This window comes from Chiloscyllium plagiosum, chromosome 9 (genome assembly GCF_004010195.1).
Source record: "Chiloscyllium plagiosum isolate BGI_BamShark_2017 chromosome 9, ASM401019v2, whole genome shotgun sequence".
Classification (NCBI taxonomy): Eukaryota; Metazoa; Chordata; class Chondrichthyes; order Orectolobiformes; family Hemiscylliidae; genus Chiloscyllium; species Chiloscyllium plagiosum.
In genome coordinates, this window is record NC_057718.1 from 49,757,801 (window position 1) to 49,771,184 (window position 13,384).

General features: G+C 42.8%; 1 protein-coding gene across 4 annotated transcripts in view; it reads right to left on the minus strand.

Annotated features, from left to right (window-relative positions):
• Window positions 1–4,053: 4,053 nt before the first annotated feature.
• Window positions 4,054–13,384, minus strand: part of taf1a (TATA box binding protein (TBP)-associated factor, RNA polymerase I, A) — a 42,676-nt gene continuing 33,345 nt past the window's right edge. For 2 of the 4 annotated variants that reach the window (XM_043695905.1, XM_043695906.1), the window contains exon 11: window positions 12,059–12,355. In XM_043695905.1, coding sequence (XP_043551840.1) covers window positions 12,246–12,355 — 110 coding nt within the window. In that variant the 3' untranslated portion in view covers window positions 12,059–12,245. Of the gene's footprint in view, window positions 4,702–6,113; window positions 6,247–11,446; window positions 11,466–12,058; window positions 12,356–13,384 lie in introns of those variants that run through there. The other 2 variants (XR_006312533.1, XR_006312534.1) reach the window with 2 other exon arrangements.

The window sequence follows — 13,384 nt, forward strand, 5'->3', positions numbered from 1 at the left end:
ACTTGGCTCTCCACGGCAGCTGCCAACCCACCTGTAGAGGCAACCAGACAACAGGGTCTTAAATGTGTGGCTGTAGTCCTACAACCTTTACGTCAGGCTGCCCATTGCCCCTGACAAACCTGTCTCATGGTCCTGTATCTGCTTATACATGTTGATAAAATCCTCCATTGGCAACGTCATTGGGCTCCTCCCCTGCCTGATCCTCCAAATGCCAGTGACCTACAGCATTTCTTCCTCACCCAGTTGTGGAGATCTTGCAGTGATGTGCTCACCAACACGTGCTTCTGACACTAACCTAGGTTTTAAAAAAACCCACAAAGGTGTCAGTAACTGAGCTAGTGAGTGCTGCAGCATTGCTGGTTCCTCCCTCTGAGACATCAGAGCTCTTTTCTCCCTCAGAAGTGGAGGAGAACATAGCTGGTGGTGGGGGGAGGTATGGGGTCCTCTTGAGGAGAAAGTGAGGTCTGCAGATGCTGGAGATCAAAGTTGAAACTTTATTGCTGGAACAGCACAGCAGGTCAGGCAGCATCCAGGGAACAGGAGATTCGACGTTTCGGGCACAGGCCCTTCTTCAGGAATGAGCAGAGAGTGTTCAGCAGGAGAAGATAAAAGGTAGGGAGGAGGGACTTGGAGGAGGGGCGTTGGAAATGTGATAGGTGGAAAGAGGTCAAGGTGAGGGTGATAGGTCGGAGTAGGATGGAGGCGGAGAGGTCAACAAGAAGACTGCAGGTCAGGAAGGCGGAGCCGGGCTGGAGGGATTCGGCTGAGACAAGGTGGGGGGAGGGGGGATGAAGAAACTGGTGAAGTCCAAGTTCATCCCCTGTGGTTGGAGGGTTCCCAGTCGGAAGATAAGACGCTCCTCCTCCGACCGTCACGTTGTTGTGGTTTGGCGGTGGATGAGTCCAATGACCTGCATATCCTCGGTGGAGTGGGAGGGGGAGTTAATAATTAACCTCATTAACTGTAGCAACTACACTCTCCCCTCTGCTTTCAAAATCTTCCTCCAAAGCAAACCTTTTAAGCATGCCTTTGGCCAGCTCTCCAAAATCAGGCTTGGCATCTGTTTTACCACTCAAACTAAGATTTTACTCTTTAACATGTTTCATTAGGTTAGAGTTATTATAGGAATGGAAGTTGTATTTGTTAATATATCACTGCAAGTATACTGTTGGCAAGTACTTCCATTTTCATTTCTTGTTTTGAATGTAACATCAATGACTGATTCATTTCTGAAGTTTGACCACGATAGAAGTGCTATTTCTTACTGAATTTCTCAATATTAACCTAGAGGGGGGAAATTGCGGTCCTTGAAGAAGGAGGCCATCTGTGTTGTACGTATTGACCACAGACAACGTGGACCTCATGCTCATGTCTGCGGAAGACATAGGGAGAAGGTCCTAAAACTGAGAGAAGTGATGGCATGTTACCATTAAATGCACAGGGTGAGGGTTGTGGAAAGTGGTCAGGGGGGTGGGGTAGATGATGGCATGTACTCTGGTGGAAAAGCGGTTATTGCATCTTTCTTCTGCACTGCTCAGTATTTCACCAGACCATGGGACTGTACTGACTCAGGGGCAACCTCAGACCAGGTTGGAAGGTGGCGTGACCTCCTCTTGGAAGAGGACGCGATTCCATTGTAACCACCCCATGCAACAGGACCTCTTGTCCCCATCTACAAAGCAGAGCATGGAATTCCCCTTTGCAGCCATATCATGGCATCCAACAATGCAGGGCAGCTCTGGATAGCTAGCGCCTGAATGGATGCATGGCAGCCCTTTTAAATATGGCACCCAGTGCCATGGATGCAGGAATCCTCTGGCTGTGTTGAGTATTTGCAGCAATGGCAAGTGGTAGAAACGAGCTAGCATTGGATGCGGTGGAAAAGTGCTATAAGGGGACAGTAGGTCATTAATGAGGTGAATTTGGGACAATTTCATGAGCAATTGCACTTATTAGGCCTTGGTGAGAAAAACCCTTCATGAAGCTCCATAAAAATGGCTCTTCACCAAAATATATTAAGATTCAGCCCTGTGAGACTTACTGTGGAAGTAAAAGATCTTCCAAAATCTAGAAGCAAACAGTGGTCAGCATAGAGGTCTTCACAGAACTCTTCCCAATCATAACACATCATACATTAATCCAGCATTAACTGCCAACCCTGAGGGCAAATAGGACTGAGCAACAAAATGCTAACCTAGCCAGCAATGCCCACACCTCATTAAAACAAACCTTTGATATAGTCTGATAAGGGAGATTGCTAACATAATGTCTCAACAAATAAGTGGCCAACGTTTCAAACTCTAAGAAAAATGTTGTTGATTTTTCAAAAGCTTAATCGTATTGTGTGTGCGTTGAGTCATACAGCATATAAACAGACCCTTCGGTCCAACTAGTCCATGCCAACTACGTTCCCAAACTAAACTAGTCACACTGGCCTACTCCTGGCCCCTATCTCTCCAAACCTTTCCTATTCATGTACTTATCTAAATGGCTTTTAAACATTGTAACTGTCCATGCATCCACCGCTTCCTCTGGCAATTCATTCCACACATAGAACATAGAACAATACAGCGCAGTACAGGCCCTTCGGCCCTCAATGTTGCGCCGATCCAAGCCCACCTAACCTACACTAGCCCACTATCCTCCATATGCCTATCCAATGCCCGCTTAAATGCCCATAATGAGGGAGAGTCCACCACTGCTACTGGCAGGGCATTCCATGAACCACATGAACCAGTGTAAAAATGTTGCCCCTCAAGTTCTTTTTAAAACTTTCTCCTTGCATCTTAAAAATATATCCCCTAGTTTTGAACTCCCCTACCCTAGGGAAAAGACCCTTGCTATTCACTTTATGCTCTTCATGGTTTTATAAATTTCTATCAGGTCACCCTCAACCTCCTATGCTTCAGTGAAAGGTGTCCCAGCCTATTTTTGTAGCTCAAACCTTCCATTTCTAGCAACATCCTGGAAAGTCTTTTCTGAACCTTCTCCAATTTAATAATATCTGAATGTTTCAACTTGAACACAGCAAGTGTTTCACAATCTCAATATAGCTCAGACATTGAAATAATATCAAGGACTAATGACAATTGTTTAAATGCTTATGAATTAGGTTAATAATATCTGAACTGTTTAAAATATAATTTATTACAAATTAGCCACAGTGCAGCAGGTGGAACAATTTGGCCAGTTTCAGCTCAATAACTTTTTGAATTTAAACAAATATACAATCAGTGATAATATGAACACTCTCCAATTCCCCTTGAAAAAAATACTGAGAGCTGAACACATCAATTCTTTTATGCATTTGCAAAATAGAACTCTTCATAACAAAAAGCTAGTGCCAGAAACAAGCACCAATCTTACTGTAGGGCTGCCATCAAGTGGTCAATTGCGTTAATCATAAAACTTGATAAAAATGACTCTTTGCCAAAATATAGCAAGATTCATCCCTGCATGACTTCTTGTGTTGGTTATCTTTCAAAAAGAGAAGGAAAGAATGGTCAGCCTGGGGGTGTTCCCAGATCTCTCCCCATCCATAACACATCAGACATCAATCTAGCATTAACTGCCCATCTTGACAGCAAATAGGTTTCAACCACAAAACGCTAGCCTAGCCAGCGATGTCCACATCTCAGGAACAAACACATTTTTAAGAATCCTTTGATAGTCTGATAAGGGAGATTGCTAACATAACATTTCAACAAACGTCACAAAGTGGCTGAAGTTTCAAACACTAAGAAAAATGTAGTTGATTTTTCAGAAAACTAATCATATTGTGCGTGAGCTCTGAATGTTCCAACCTGAACAACAGCAAGTTGGGCGGCACGGTGGCTAGCACTGCTGCCTCACAGCACCTGAGACCCGGGTTCAATTCCCGCCTCAGGCGACTGACTGTGTGGAGTTTGCACGTTCTCCCCGTGTCTGCGTGGGTTTCCTCCGGGTGCTCCAGTTTCCTCCCACAGTCCAAAGATGTGCAGGTCAGGTGAATTGGCCACGCTAAATTGCCCGTAGTGTTAGGTAAGAGGTTAATGTAGGGGTATGGGTGGGTTGCGCTTCGGCGGGTCGGTGTGGACTTGTTTCCACACTAAGTAATCTAATCTAATCTAATCTAAAAAAAAGTGTTTCACAATCCCAATATAAATCAAACACTGAAATAATGACAAGGATTGATGATGATTTTTGGAAGCATTTATGAATTCTGTTAATAATAGTTGAATTGTTTAAAACATAAATTATTACAAATTAGCCACAGTGCAGCAGATGGAATGTTTTGGGCCAGTTTCTGCTCAATAACTACTTCTGAATTTAAACACAAATACCATCCATATGGAATGTCCTCCAGATCCCCTTCAAAAAAATGTACATTACTAAAAGCTGAACACATCATTTTTTAAGCTAGTTTAGAAAATACAATTCTCCATAATATAAAGTCAGTGCGAGAAATAAATCCTAATCTCATTGTATGGCTGCCATCAAGTGGTCAATTGCATTCATTACAAGCATCATTAGAATCAAATGATGCTTAATGATCAGGCATGTGGAACAAAGGTCACCTTAAACCCTTGTACTCATCAAAAGAACATCATAACTACAGTCATTTTATACGCTTAACATATTCATCTAAGTGACGGTTTTCTATTTTCTGGACTGATGCTCACTGTTTTCCATTAGGCAGTTTCCGAAACTCCACAGCAGCATCTGGGGAATGTGTAGATCAGAATTTCAAAATCAATTTCCAGTTCATAGAATGAAGATTAATTAGGTTCATCTAAAAGAAAATTCAGAGCTGATATCTTTGGGCTGTAAAATTAATATACAACAATTAAATTGTATTTAAGTCTACATTCTGTTTCTAAATAGTATCTATCCGCTTTGAAAGCCTGGTTTATGTATAAATATTAATGAGGTAACTATTGCTGTTTTACTGCAATGAGGCACCTCAGAACAAAGGTCCATAATGGTGGTCAAGGAGTTTGTATCATTGATTTTCCCCGTGCTTTTGAATTCCCAATCCTCAGTTCTGTCATGTGTAAGGAAGAAATCAAAAATCTCTGCAGAAGATCAGAAGGCTAACACATTGTTCAGTGCTGAATGTGCACAGGTTTATAAAGAGATCATCTATACTAATAACACTGTACTCATGGGCCAAGGCAAAGAAGAAACAAATAATCGGTAGTTTATTCAAAAAGACGACAGGGAATTTAATTTGGAAAACCAAAATTTAAAATGGCAATTTTCATTTGTAAAACTTTTTTGACCGTGGAAAAAGTCCAAGGTGTTTTCTCATGTATGACCAAGAAAACCGTCTGAGGATTAAAGAAAGAAATATTAAGTAGCGTGATGAAAACCTTAAAGAATTGGACTTGAGGATCACTACAAGGTGGAAATGAGGATCGAAGCTAAGTGCATGAAATTCAATGCATGCACCTTATAGAAGTGAAGGTTTCGTCATCAGTAGTACTTCAAAGGGAACTGAAATGCACAGAAGACCAAAGTGGGTTTCAGTGGGGAATAGTACAAGGCTTGCGATGGTTAGATTGAGAGAGATAGCATAAACGCATTTAAATGCTTTAAACTTTGAGAACTAAGGGCCAAAGTGGACCATCAAGCACAAATGTCGTGGAACAGCAAGGCTGCGAGCCGCATAGAATGTTGGTCAGAGTTAGGCAGAGACAAACTTTGCAGTTTGTATAAGAAAACTGCCAAGTGAACATTCAAATAGTGAAAATCTGAATGTGGCCAGGCATGGATTAAAGTTTCAGCACCAGATGGATGGGGTTGGAATACTTTATGGAAGTAATCAATTTCTCTATAGGACAGTGAGTGCGCAGAAGCTCAGGGTCGAGAAGAAAGTCAAAGTTACAAATGCAATGGGTCAACCTGCGACAATGACCCAAAAAAGGGTGGAGTTTGTGGCAAGGGCACAAAGACTCTGGTGAGTCCAAAACAATAGCGATGATTGTAGTGTGTGGTAATGTGAGGTATGTAATGGACCTGAGTGATGCTACCATTGAAGTGGCATCCTAATGGTTACATGTATCCTCTCAGCTTCTCAGAAAAGCTCCCCACTGAATATTTAGCAGCATTTAAGTCCACAAGAAGTTACTAACCTGATCGACCCCATCAATAAGAAAGGCTGATATTGGTAGGTGGTCTGCAGTGTCAACACAGTATTTGATTGAGGGAAGGACAGTCAGGACAGGTGAAGTATAAGGTTTCCTTTCTCGGATCAGATGAGTTTTCCTGTTCAAAAAGACAAATATAAAGCTGCCTCAGTGACCTGCCCTTGCTGCGGCTCTCGGGGGTTTCTGATGGAAAAAGTGTCACCGTTTGGTCAACTAGGCGTATAATTTCAATTGCGGTCAGGTTCTAATGCTGTCCTCACTGATTGACACATCTAAAACAGGGGAAAGCTGTTAGTCTGTTTTACTTTTCCCCCTGCCCACTGAAAGCTGGGAAGACTGGCTTAAGAGAAACATAAGTTTCTTCCCAACTTCTCAATGTTGAACTTGGAGGATAATTTACACCAAACAAGAGTGAATTTTTGCATCGTTGATTTGTTACAGCACAGAGGTCATCATTTGGTCCATCATGCCTATACCAGGTATTCAAACAAGCATCATTGGTACCAATTTGTTGCTCCATCCCCATTCCTTGCACACTGCTGCAAGGAACTGTGGTTCAACACAGCAGTTTTGAAAAGTGTAAATTTCTAAACAAACCCATGGAAAGAAGAAAAAAATGATAGGCTCAAGGGAGATCTCTGGTTTGTGAGTAAGGGTAAAGAATTTCAACTTTCTACTGATCTCCAGTATTCAGTTGATAGGACAAGAGTAAGGTTAAAATGATTTAAAGTATTTAAAACTGCAGTAAATAAAATAACTTTATTATACTTTTAAGTATGGAAGAGTAGCTTGGCCAAGTGCAGTGTCTAGTCTGTAGCATGCAGGAATTTATACATCTACTGCGTCTTAAGATAAGTCCATGAGCAGGAATGGTCACTGGCTGCACCACTTTGAGCTTCAGGTTGAAGAGCTCGAGCAGCTCGAGTCACTGAGGTGCACTTACAATGCAAATGGCTTCATAGACAGCACATTCAAAGAAATGGTTACACTACAACTTAGGGGCCAACAACAGGTAGGGAACAGGTGATTGTGAGGCAGTCTGAGAGAATGAAGCAGCTTGAGCAGGAATTCTCAGAAATCACACTCACTAACTGGTTTTCCATTTGGAATATCAGTGGGGTGCTGGATCCCTGCAGGAGTGCAGCAGGAATATCCGTGGCATCACGGGTGGCCCAGCTATACAGGAGGGGAAGAGGAAGAGTGGAAGGTCAGTAAGGAAAGAAGATTCTTTGTTGAGGGAAATAGGCAGCTGCTTGTTGGCTGTAAACCAGAATCCAACTTGGTTTGTTGTCTCTCTGTTGATAGGAAAAGGGACATCACAGAAAGCAGCAGGGCTCTGCGTACAGAATGCACTGTCTGGAGGTTTAGTGGGGGCAGGTTCGACTGAGGCACTCAAGGCGGCATTGAGTGCTTTTTAAGTAAAAACAATATACTGAGTTGTGGGAAAAAGGCTGGAGCTTGGCACTATGGTGAAACGCTTAGAGAGCCAGTTCTGACATTGGCCTGCTTCTGCAGGGCAGCACTTCTGTCATTCTGTGAAATGAACACAAGAGGCTATGAAATGTGCTGATGGAAAGATGAAATGCGGCATTTTTAGGCAAATCACTATCAAAACTCTCAGCTTTCTTGCCTGGTTCCACCCCACCTTACTCAGAAATAACTAAATCCCTTATTCATCAAAAGACTCCTAACTTCAACCTTGAAAACGTCAGTTTATATCCACCCATTGCTCAAATCCAGATTTCTACTCTCACTCTGACCATGCTTGACCTCACAAACATCTTCCTCCCTGACTTCCAGATTTTCATCCTAGCTAACCTCTAAGTCATCTATAATGCAGTTACCAACTTTATTTCCAACTTACCCATCACCTCAATGGTTGATCTTTCAACTCTAGCCTCTTATGTTACCTACCAGTCACCTTAAAGTTATGTCTCTCCTTGTACTCTCCAAATTCCGTTTTTAATGATCATTTTAGTCATCTACCCTAACATTCCATTTGCACCCTGATATATGAGAAGCATCTTCCTAACAATTGTAAATCTGCTATATATGCAACCTCAGTCACTGAAATCGTCACCCTGATTACAACTTCCATCTTAAGGAGCTTTTGACAGCATAATTTTGAGAACATTAATTAGGATTTTTAAAAAAACCCTCCTTTGCATATGTGATTGCAATATAAGAAAGAAAATAATTGATTCTGAACCCAGTTAAATACATACCTTGTGGTTACTTCAAGTCAATAAAATTTCACCAAAATTATCCTTAAAATTCAACCACATTTTTCATTTCAATTTGTTGATTTTAATACTACAACTAATTTTTTATTTTGCTATAAAGTTTAAAATGTTTAAATAAGTTTTCAAATTATTTGCAACTTCAATTGTAATTGCATAATAATATTCAAGACATTAATCATTAAAATATCTAATGGTTTCAGCAGAGATCCTTTCCTATGTTTTACAGAAATATAGTACATAGTGGACTACTCATAGTTCAGTGTGTGAAAATCATTCTGAATTTCAGTAGGCAATGGAATACTAACGTGGAAGGATCAATGAGCTTGTAAATCATTCCTCGTGAGACATATGCACTTGGAAAGGAAGTCACCAAGAAGTATAATTCCCTTCGAGATGTTATTAAACATTGTTTAGGAAATAAGATTGATTATTGACAGAATTATGTAGTTGGTGACATGGATTTATTCATAAAGGCATTTGACATATTTGGTATCTTGCTTCTAAACCATTTGCTTCACAGTTGTCTATGTACAAAACCTCAGGCACAATTGTGCCTGCCATTCAATGACTCAGGATTATCGAACTGCTCTACCATACACATGTACTGCTCTGCCCATTTTCCCAAAGTCAAAGGATTACTTTCACTACGTGCTTAACACAATCTTTTAAGATCTGTAGAGAATTATTTGGGCAGCATACCGAGACTAGAAATGACCCCGTAGCAAATGATATCAGCATGCCACATTCAAATTAAATTTGCCTTTCATCTATACATTTTATGAATCAACAGTAAATTATTCACTTTATTTTTTAGGGACAGGATATTTCTAATAATTCTAAGAGCTATTATTTGAAGCCCAGTCCTTAAACCACTTGCATGGACTGGATCCTACGCATCATCCTGAGTCTTTTGCATGAAAGTCAGGTTTGGTTGAAACTGAAATTAAAAAGCCAAATTTCCCAAGCAGTGGCTTGAGCACTGGTCTGCCACTCCACTCCTTCATTCTTACGCTGCTCCAGTGCTCCACGTTTCTAACCTGGAATTCCATATCAGACCTATTGAAAAATGTGGGGTACACCAAACCTTAGAGTCTTACAGCGCAATGCAGGATCACTGCTGTGGGTTAAGCCAAACCCTCTTTTTAAAGATGGTGATTGCTGGCAGGGTGCCAGGTGGGGCTAGGGTACTAGGTTGGGGCAAGGCTGGGTTCCAGCTGGGTGCAGAGCTAAGTTGTAAGGAAATGGGCTGGGTGTCGGGTTGGGGATAATGTACCAGGTTGATTGCTAAGGTGACAAGTAGGTTGGTGTTTAGTTAGGCACTGTGTTTGTGGTACACTAAAATCATAAGTAGAACACGAGGCAGACAGAAGGTAAACTTGAACGTGAAATATTTTATTGGTGCATCCTCTCAGCTCCACACTCAGTCTTAGACTACCCCCGCCCAGGTCCTGCCTCTGGGTCACCTGACCCACTCACTTAAAGGGGCAACAGACTCTCAACTACATACATAAGAGAGCCGGGTAGATGGGCGAGGAGTAGGATTCCAGATGGAAAAGAAAGTTGGGTGCCAGGTTGGCTTGAGGCTGGGTTTCAGGTGTTCAGGAGCAAAGATATCAGATTTCTAAGTGGGTTGTCTGACTGGCCGGTTGATAAAGGTGGTAGTCAGGCCAGGGTGAGGGGGTGAGGGGGTGGGGTTGGTTTGAGGGGGTGTCGCAATTAGTGTGGTGCTAGAAAAGGACGGCAGGTCAGGCAGCATCCAAGGAGCAGGAAAATTGACATTTTGGGTAGGAGCCCTTCATCAGGGGACTGAGAGATAAAGTCGGAGGCTGTGATTGTGGAGGAAGATGATGGCTGGGAAGGCAGTAGGTGGATGCAGCTGGTGTTGATGGTCATAGGTCATTGGGAAGGGTGGGGCAAATAGGTGGGAAGGAAGATGGATAGGTTCAGCAGGTCAAGAGGGCGGTGCTGAGTTGGAGGGTTGGATCTGCAATGAAGTGGAGGGGGGGGAAAAGGGAGATTTGGATACTAGTGAAGTTGATGCCATGTGACTGAAGGGTCCCAAGGGAGAAGATGAGGCATTCTTTCTCTAGTTGGCGGGTGGCTGGGATTTGGCAGTGGAGACGGCCCAGGACTTGTATGCCCTTGGTGAAGTGGGAGGGGGAGGTGAAGTGGGAGGGGGAGTTGAAGTGCTCAGCCACAGGGTGGTGGGGTTGTTTGGTGTGTGTTCCAGAAATGTTTTCTGAAATGTTTCGTGAGTTGGCATCATGTCTCCCTGATATAGAGGAGACCACATCAAGGACACAGTAGATGAGGTGCTTGGATGTGCAGGAAAATCTCTGCTGAATGTGAAAAGATCCTTTGGGGCCTTGGATGGAGTTGAGTAGGGAGATCTGCAGATGCGCTGGAGGACATAGTTGATTTCCTCCACTTCCAGCACCTCCGCCCTTGAACCCGACCCTTCCAACCGCAATAAGGATAGAACCCTCGGTCTCACCGTCCACTCAACTAATCTCCGGATACAGCGCATTATCCCCTGCCATTTCTGCCACCTACAATCAGACCCCACCACCCGAGATATATTTCCCTCCCCACCCCTATCTATGTTACACAGAGACTATTCCCTCCACCACTCCCTAATTAAGCCCACACCCACCAGCAAACCATTCCGCCTTCAGAGTCGGCACCTTCCCTTGTCGCTAAAAGAGGTATAAAACCTATACCCACACCTTCCCCCTCACCTCCATTCAAGGCCCCAAGAGACTCTTTCACATCTGGCACAGTTTTTCCCACACATCCAGACATCTCATCTACTACGTCCGTTGCTCTCAATGTGGTCTCTATATTGGGGAGATAGGACACCAACTCGCAGAACATTTCAAGGAGCATCTCTGGGATACACACACCAAACAACCCCACCGACCTGTGGCTGACCACTTCAACTCCCTCACCTACTCCACTAAGGACATGCAAGTCTTGGGCCTCCTCCACCTCCACCTCCAAATTCAAATCACCTGAAGACTGGAGGAAGAATGCCTCATCTTCTATCTTGGGACCCTTCAACCACTCAGCATCAACATTGACTTCACTGATTTCACTGTCAATGACAAAATTCATTAAGTTTAGCATTCCATTCATTGGTTTCAGTTGAATTTTTGATGGCATTATATATTGTTCCACCATAAAATCCCCTTCCACTCTCCTCACCAATATTCGCACACCACCCATTCTCAAATAACAAAATCTCTTGAATATTAATCTGGTGACAATTAGAACTGAGTTTTTCAGACAAGCATAATCATTTTGATTGACTTTTTAAAAGCATAAATACATTATTTTGCACATGCTTTATTACAGAAGTGTTCACCATTTATTTGCAAAATATTTGTAGGTTTGTTATAAAATAAACTTGCCATTATAACGCATTAGTCATAGGGTCATGGTGATGTACAGCACTATGCCGACCTCTCTCAATGCTTTGTATTTGCATACCTATCAAGATTTTATAGCTTTCTAGCTAGAATTTTATTTACCACTGCTGTATTGTAGAATGCTCTCCAAAAAAACCTTGGTGAATGCCCCTCATTGAAGAAAATCTAGGCCTACTGGAAGTAGCAACCCTTCTGTCATTACTAGACCCTTTGCTGTCTGCTACATGTCACGTGATGAGATGAACTGATCATTCCTAAATCAGTGTTAAAATAGTGTACTTTATTTAATATAAATCTCAGGAGCAGTTTCCTTACAGTGGGGTTAACAATAAAATAAAATGTTTGCAAACCTTTTCTTCCCTTTTATTTGAGAGAGATTCCAAATATTTAAAAGTTTCGACAATGACTTTTGATTTCTATGAGCTGTACGTGCAGAGTCCTACAATTCAAGATTTATTTGGCAGACTGTGATTCTTTATATATTGTCTCATCTTCTTCAATTTCGTTTCCTGAAGTTTATATCCCAGTTGGTAAATGGTGACAAAGTATTTGCAGCCTACAAAAAAAAAAGGAACAAATTCAAAGCTTGGCTAACGGCAGCTGGATGCAGACACAAATCCTCAATCCTGGCAAAATAGTAACCAAGGCCTCCATTTTAATCAGTGAAGAGTGAGTGGAGGGAAAAAGTAGTCAGGTTGGGGAGGGAAAAAGTAGTCAGGTTGGGGAGGGAAAAAGTAGTCAGGTTGGGGAGGGAAAAAGTAGTCAGGTTGGGGAGGGAAAAAGTAGTCAGGTTGGGGAGGGAAAAAGTAGTCAGGTTGGGGAGGGAAAAAGTAGTCAGGTTGGGGAGGGAAAAAGTAGTCAGGTTGGGGAGGGAAAAAGTAGTCAGGTTGGGGAGGGAAAAAGTAGTCAGGTTGGGGAGGGAAAAAGTAGTCAGGTTGGGGAGGGAAAAAGTAGTCAGGTTGGGGAGGGAAAAAGTAGTCAGGTTGGGGAGGGAAAAAGTAGTCAGGTTGGGGAGGGAAAAAGTAGTCAGGTTGGGGAGGGAAAAAGTAGTCAGGTTGGGGAGGGAAAAAGTAGTCAGGTTGGGGAGGGAAAAAGTAGTCAGGTTGGGGAGGGAAAAAGTAGTCAGGTTGGGGAGGGAAAAAGTAGTCAGGTTGGGGAGGGAAAAAGTAGTCAGGTTGGGGAGGGAAAAAGTAGTCAGGTTGGGGAGGGAAAAAGTAGTCAGGTTGGGGAGGGAAAAAGTAGTCAGGTTGGGGAGGGAAAAAGTAGTCAGGTTGGGGAGGGATGGTGTTTGGGGGTTTGGTTTGGTGGAGGCTTGAGAAACGCTGTTAGTGACAGGGTTACTCCACAGTTTAAATTGTGCAACACTTGTAGGTTAAGGATTGGGGCGAGTTGCATATACAGAGGAACCTCGATTATCCGAACGAGGTGGGTGGGCACAGTTTCGTTCAGATAATCAATTATCCGATTAATCGATTCAATGCCTTTCCGCTGGGGTTCGGAGTTTTCTATTAAGGCTGCTCCCTGTTCAGGAGACAATGCAGCAGCACACCGTGTGCGAGCCCCCACTACCTCCCCCAACCCCATC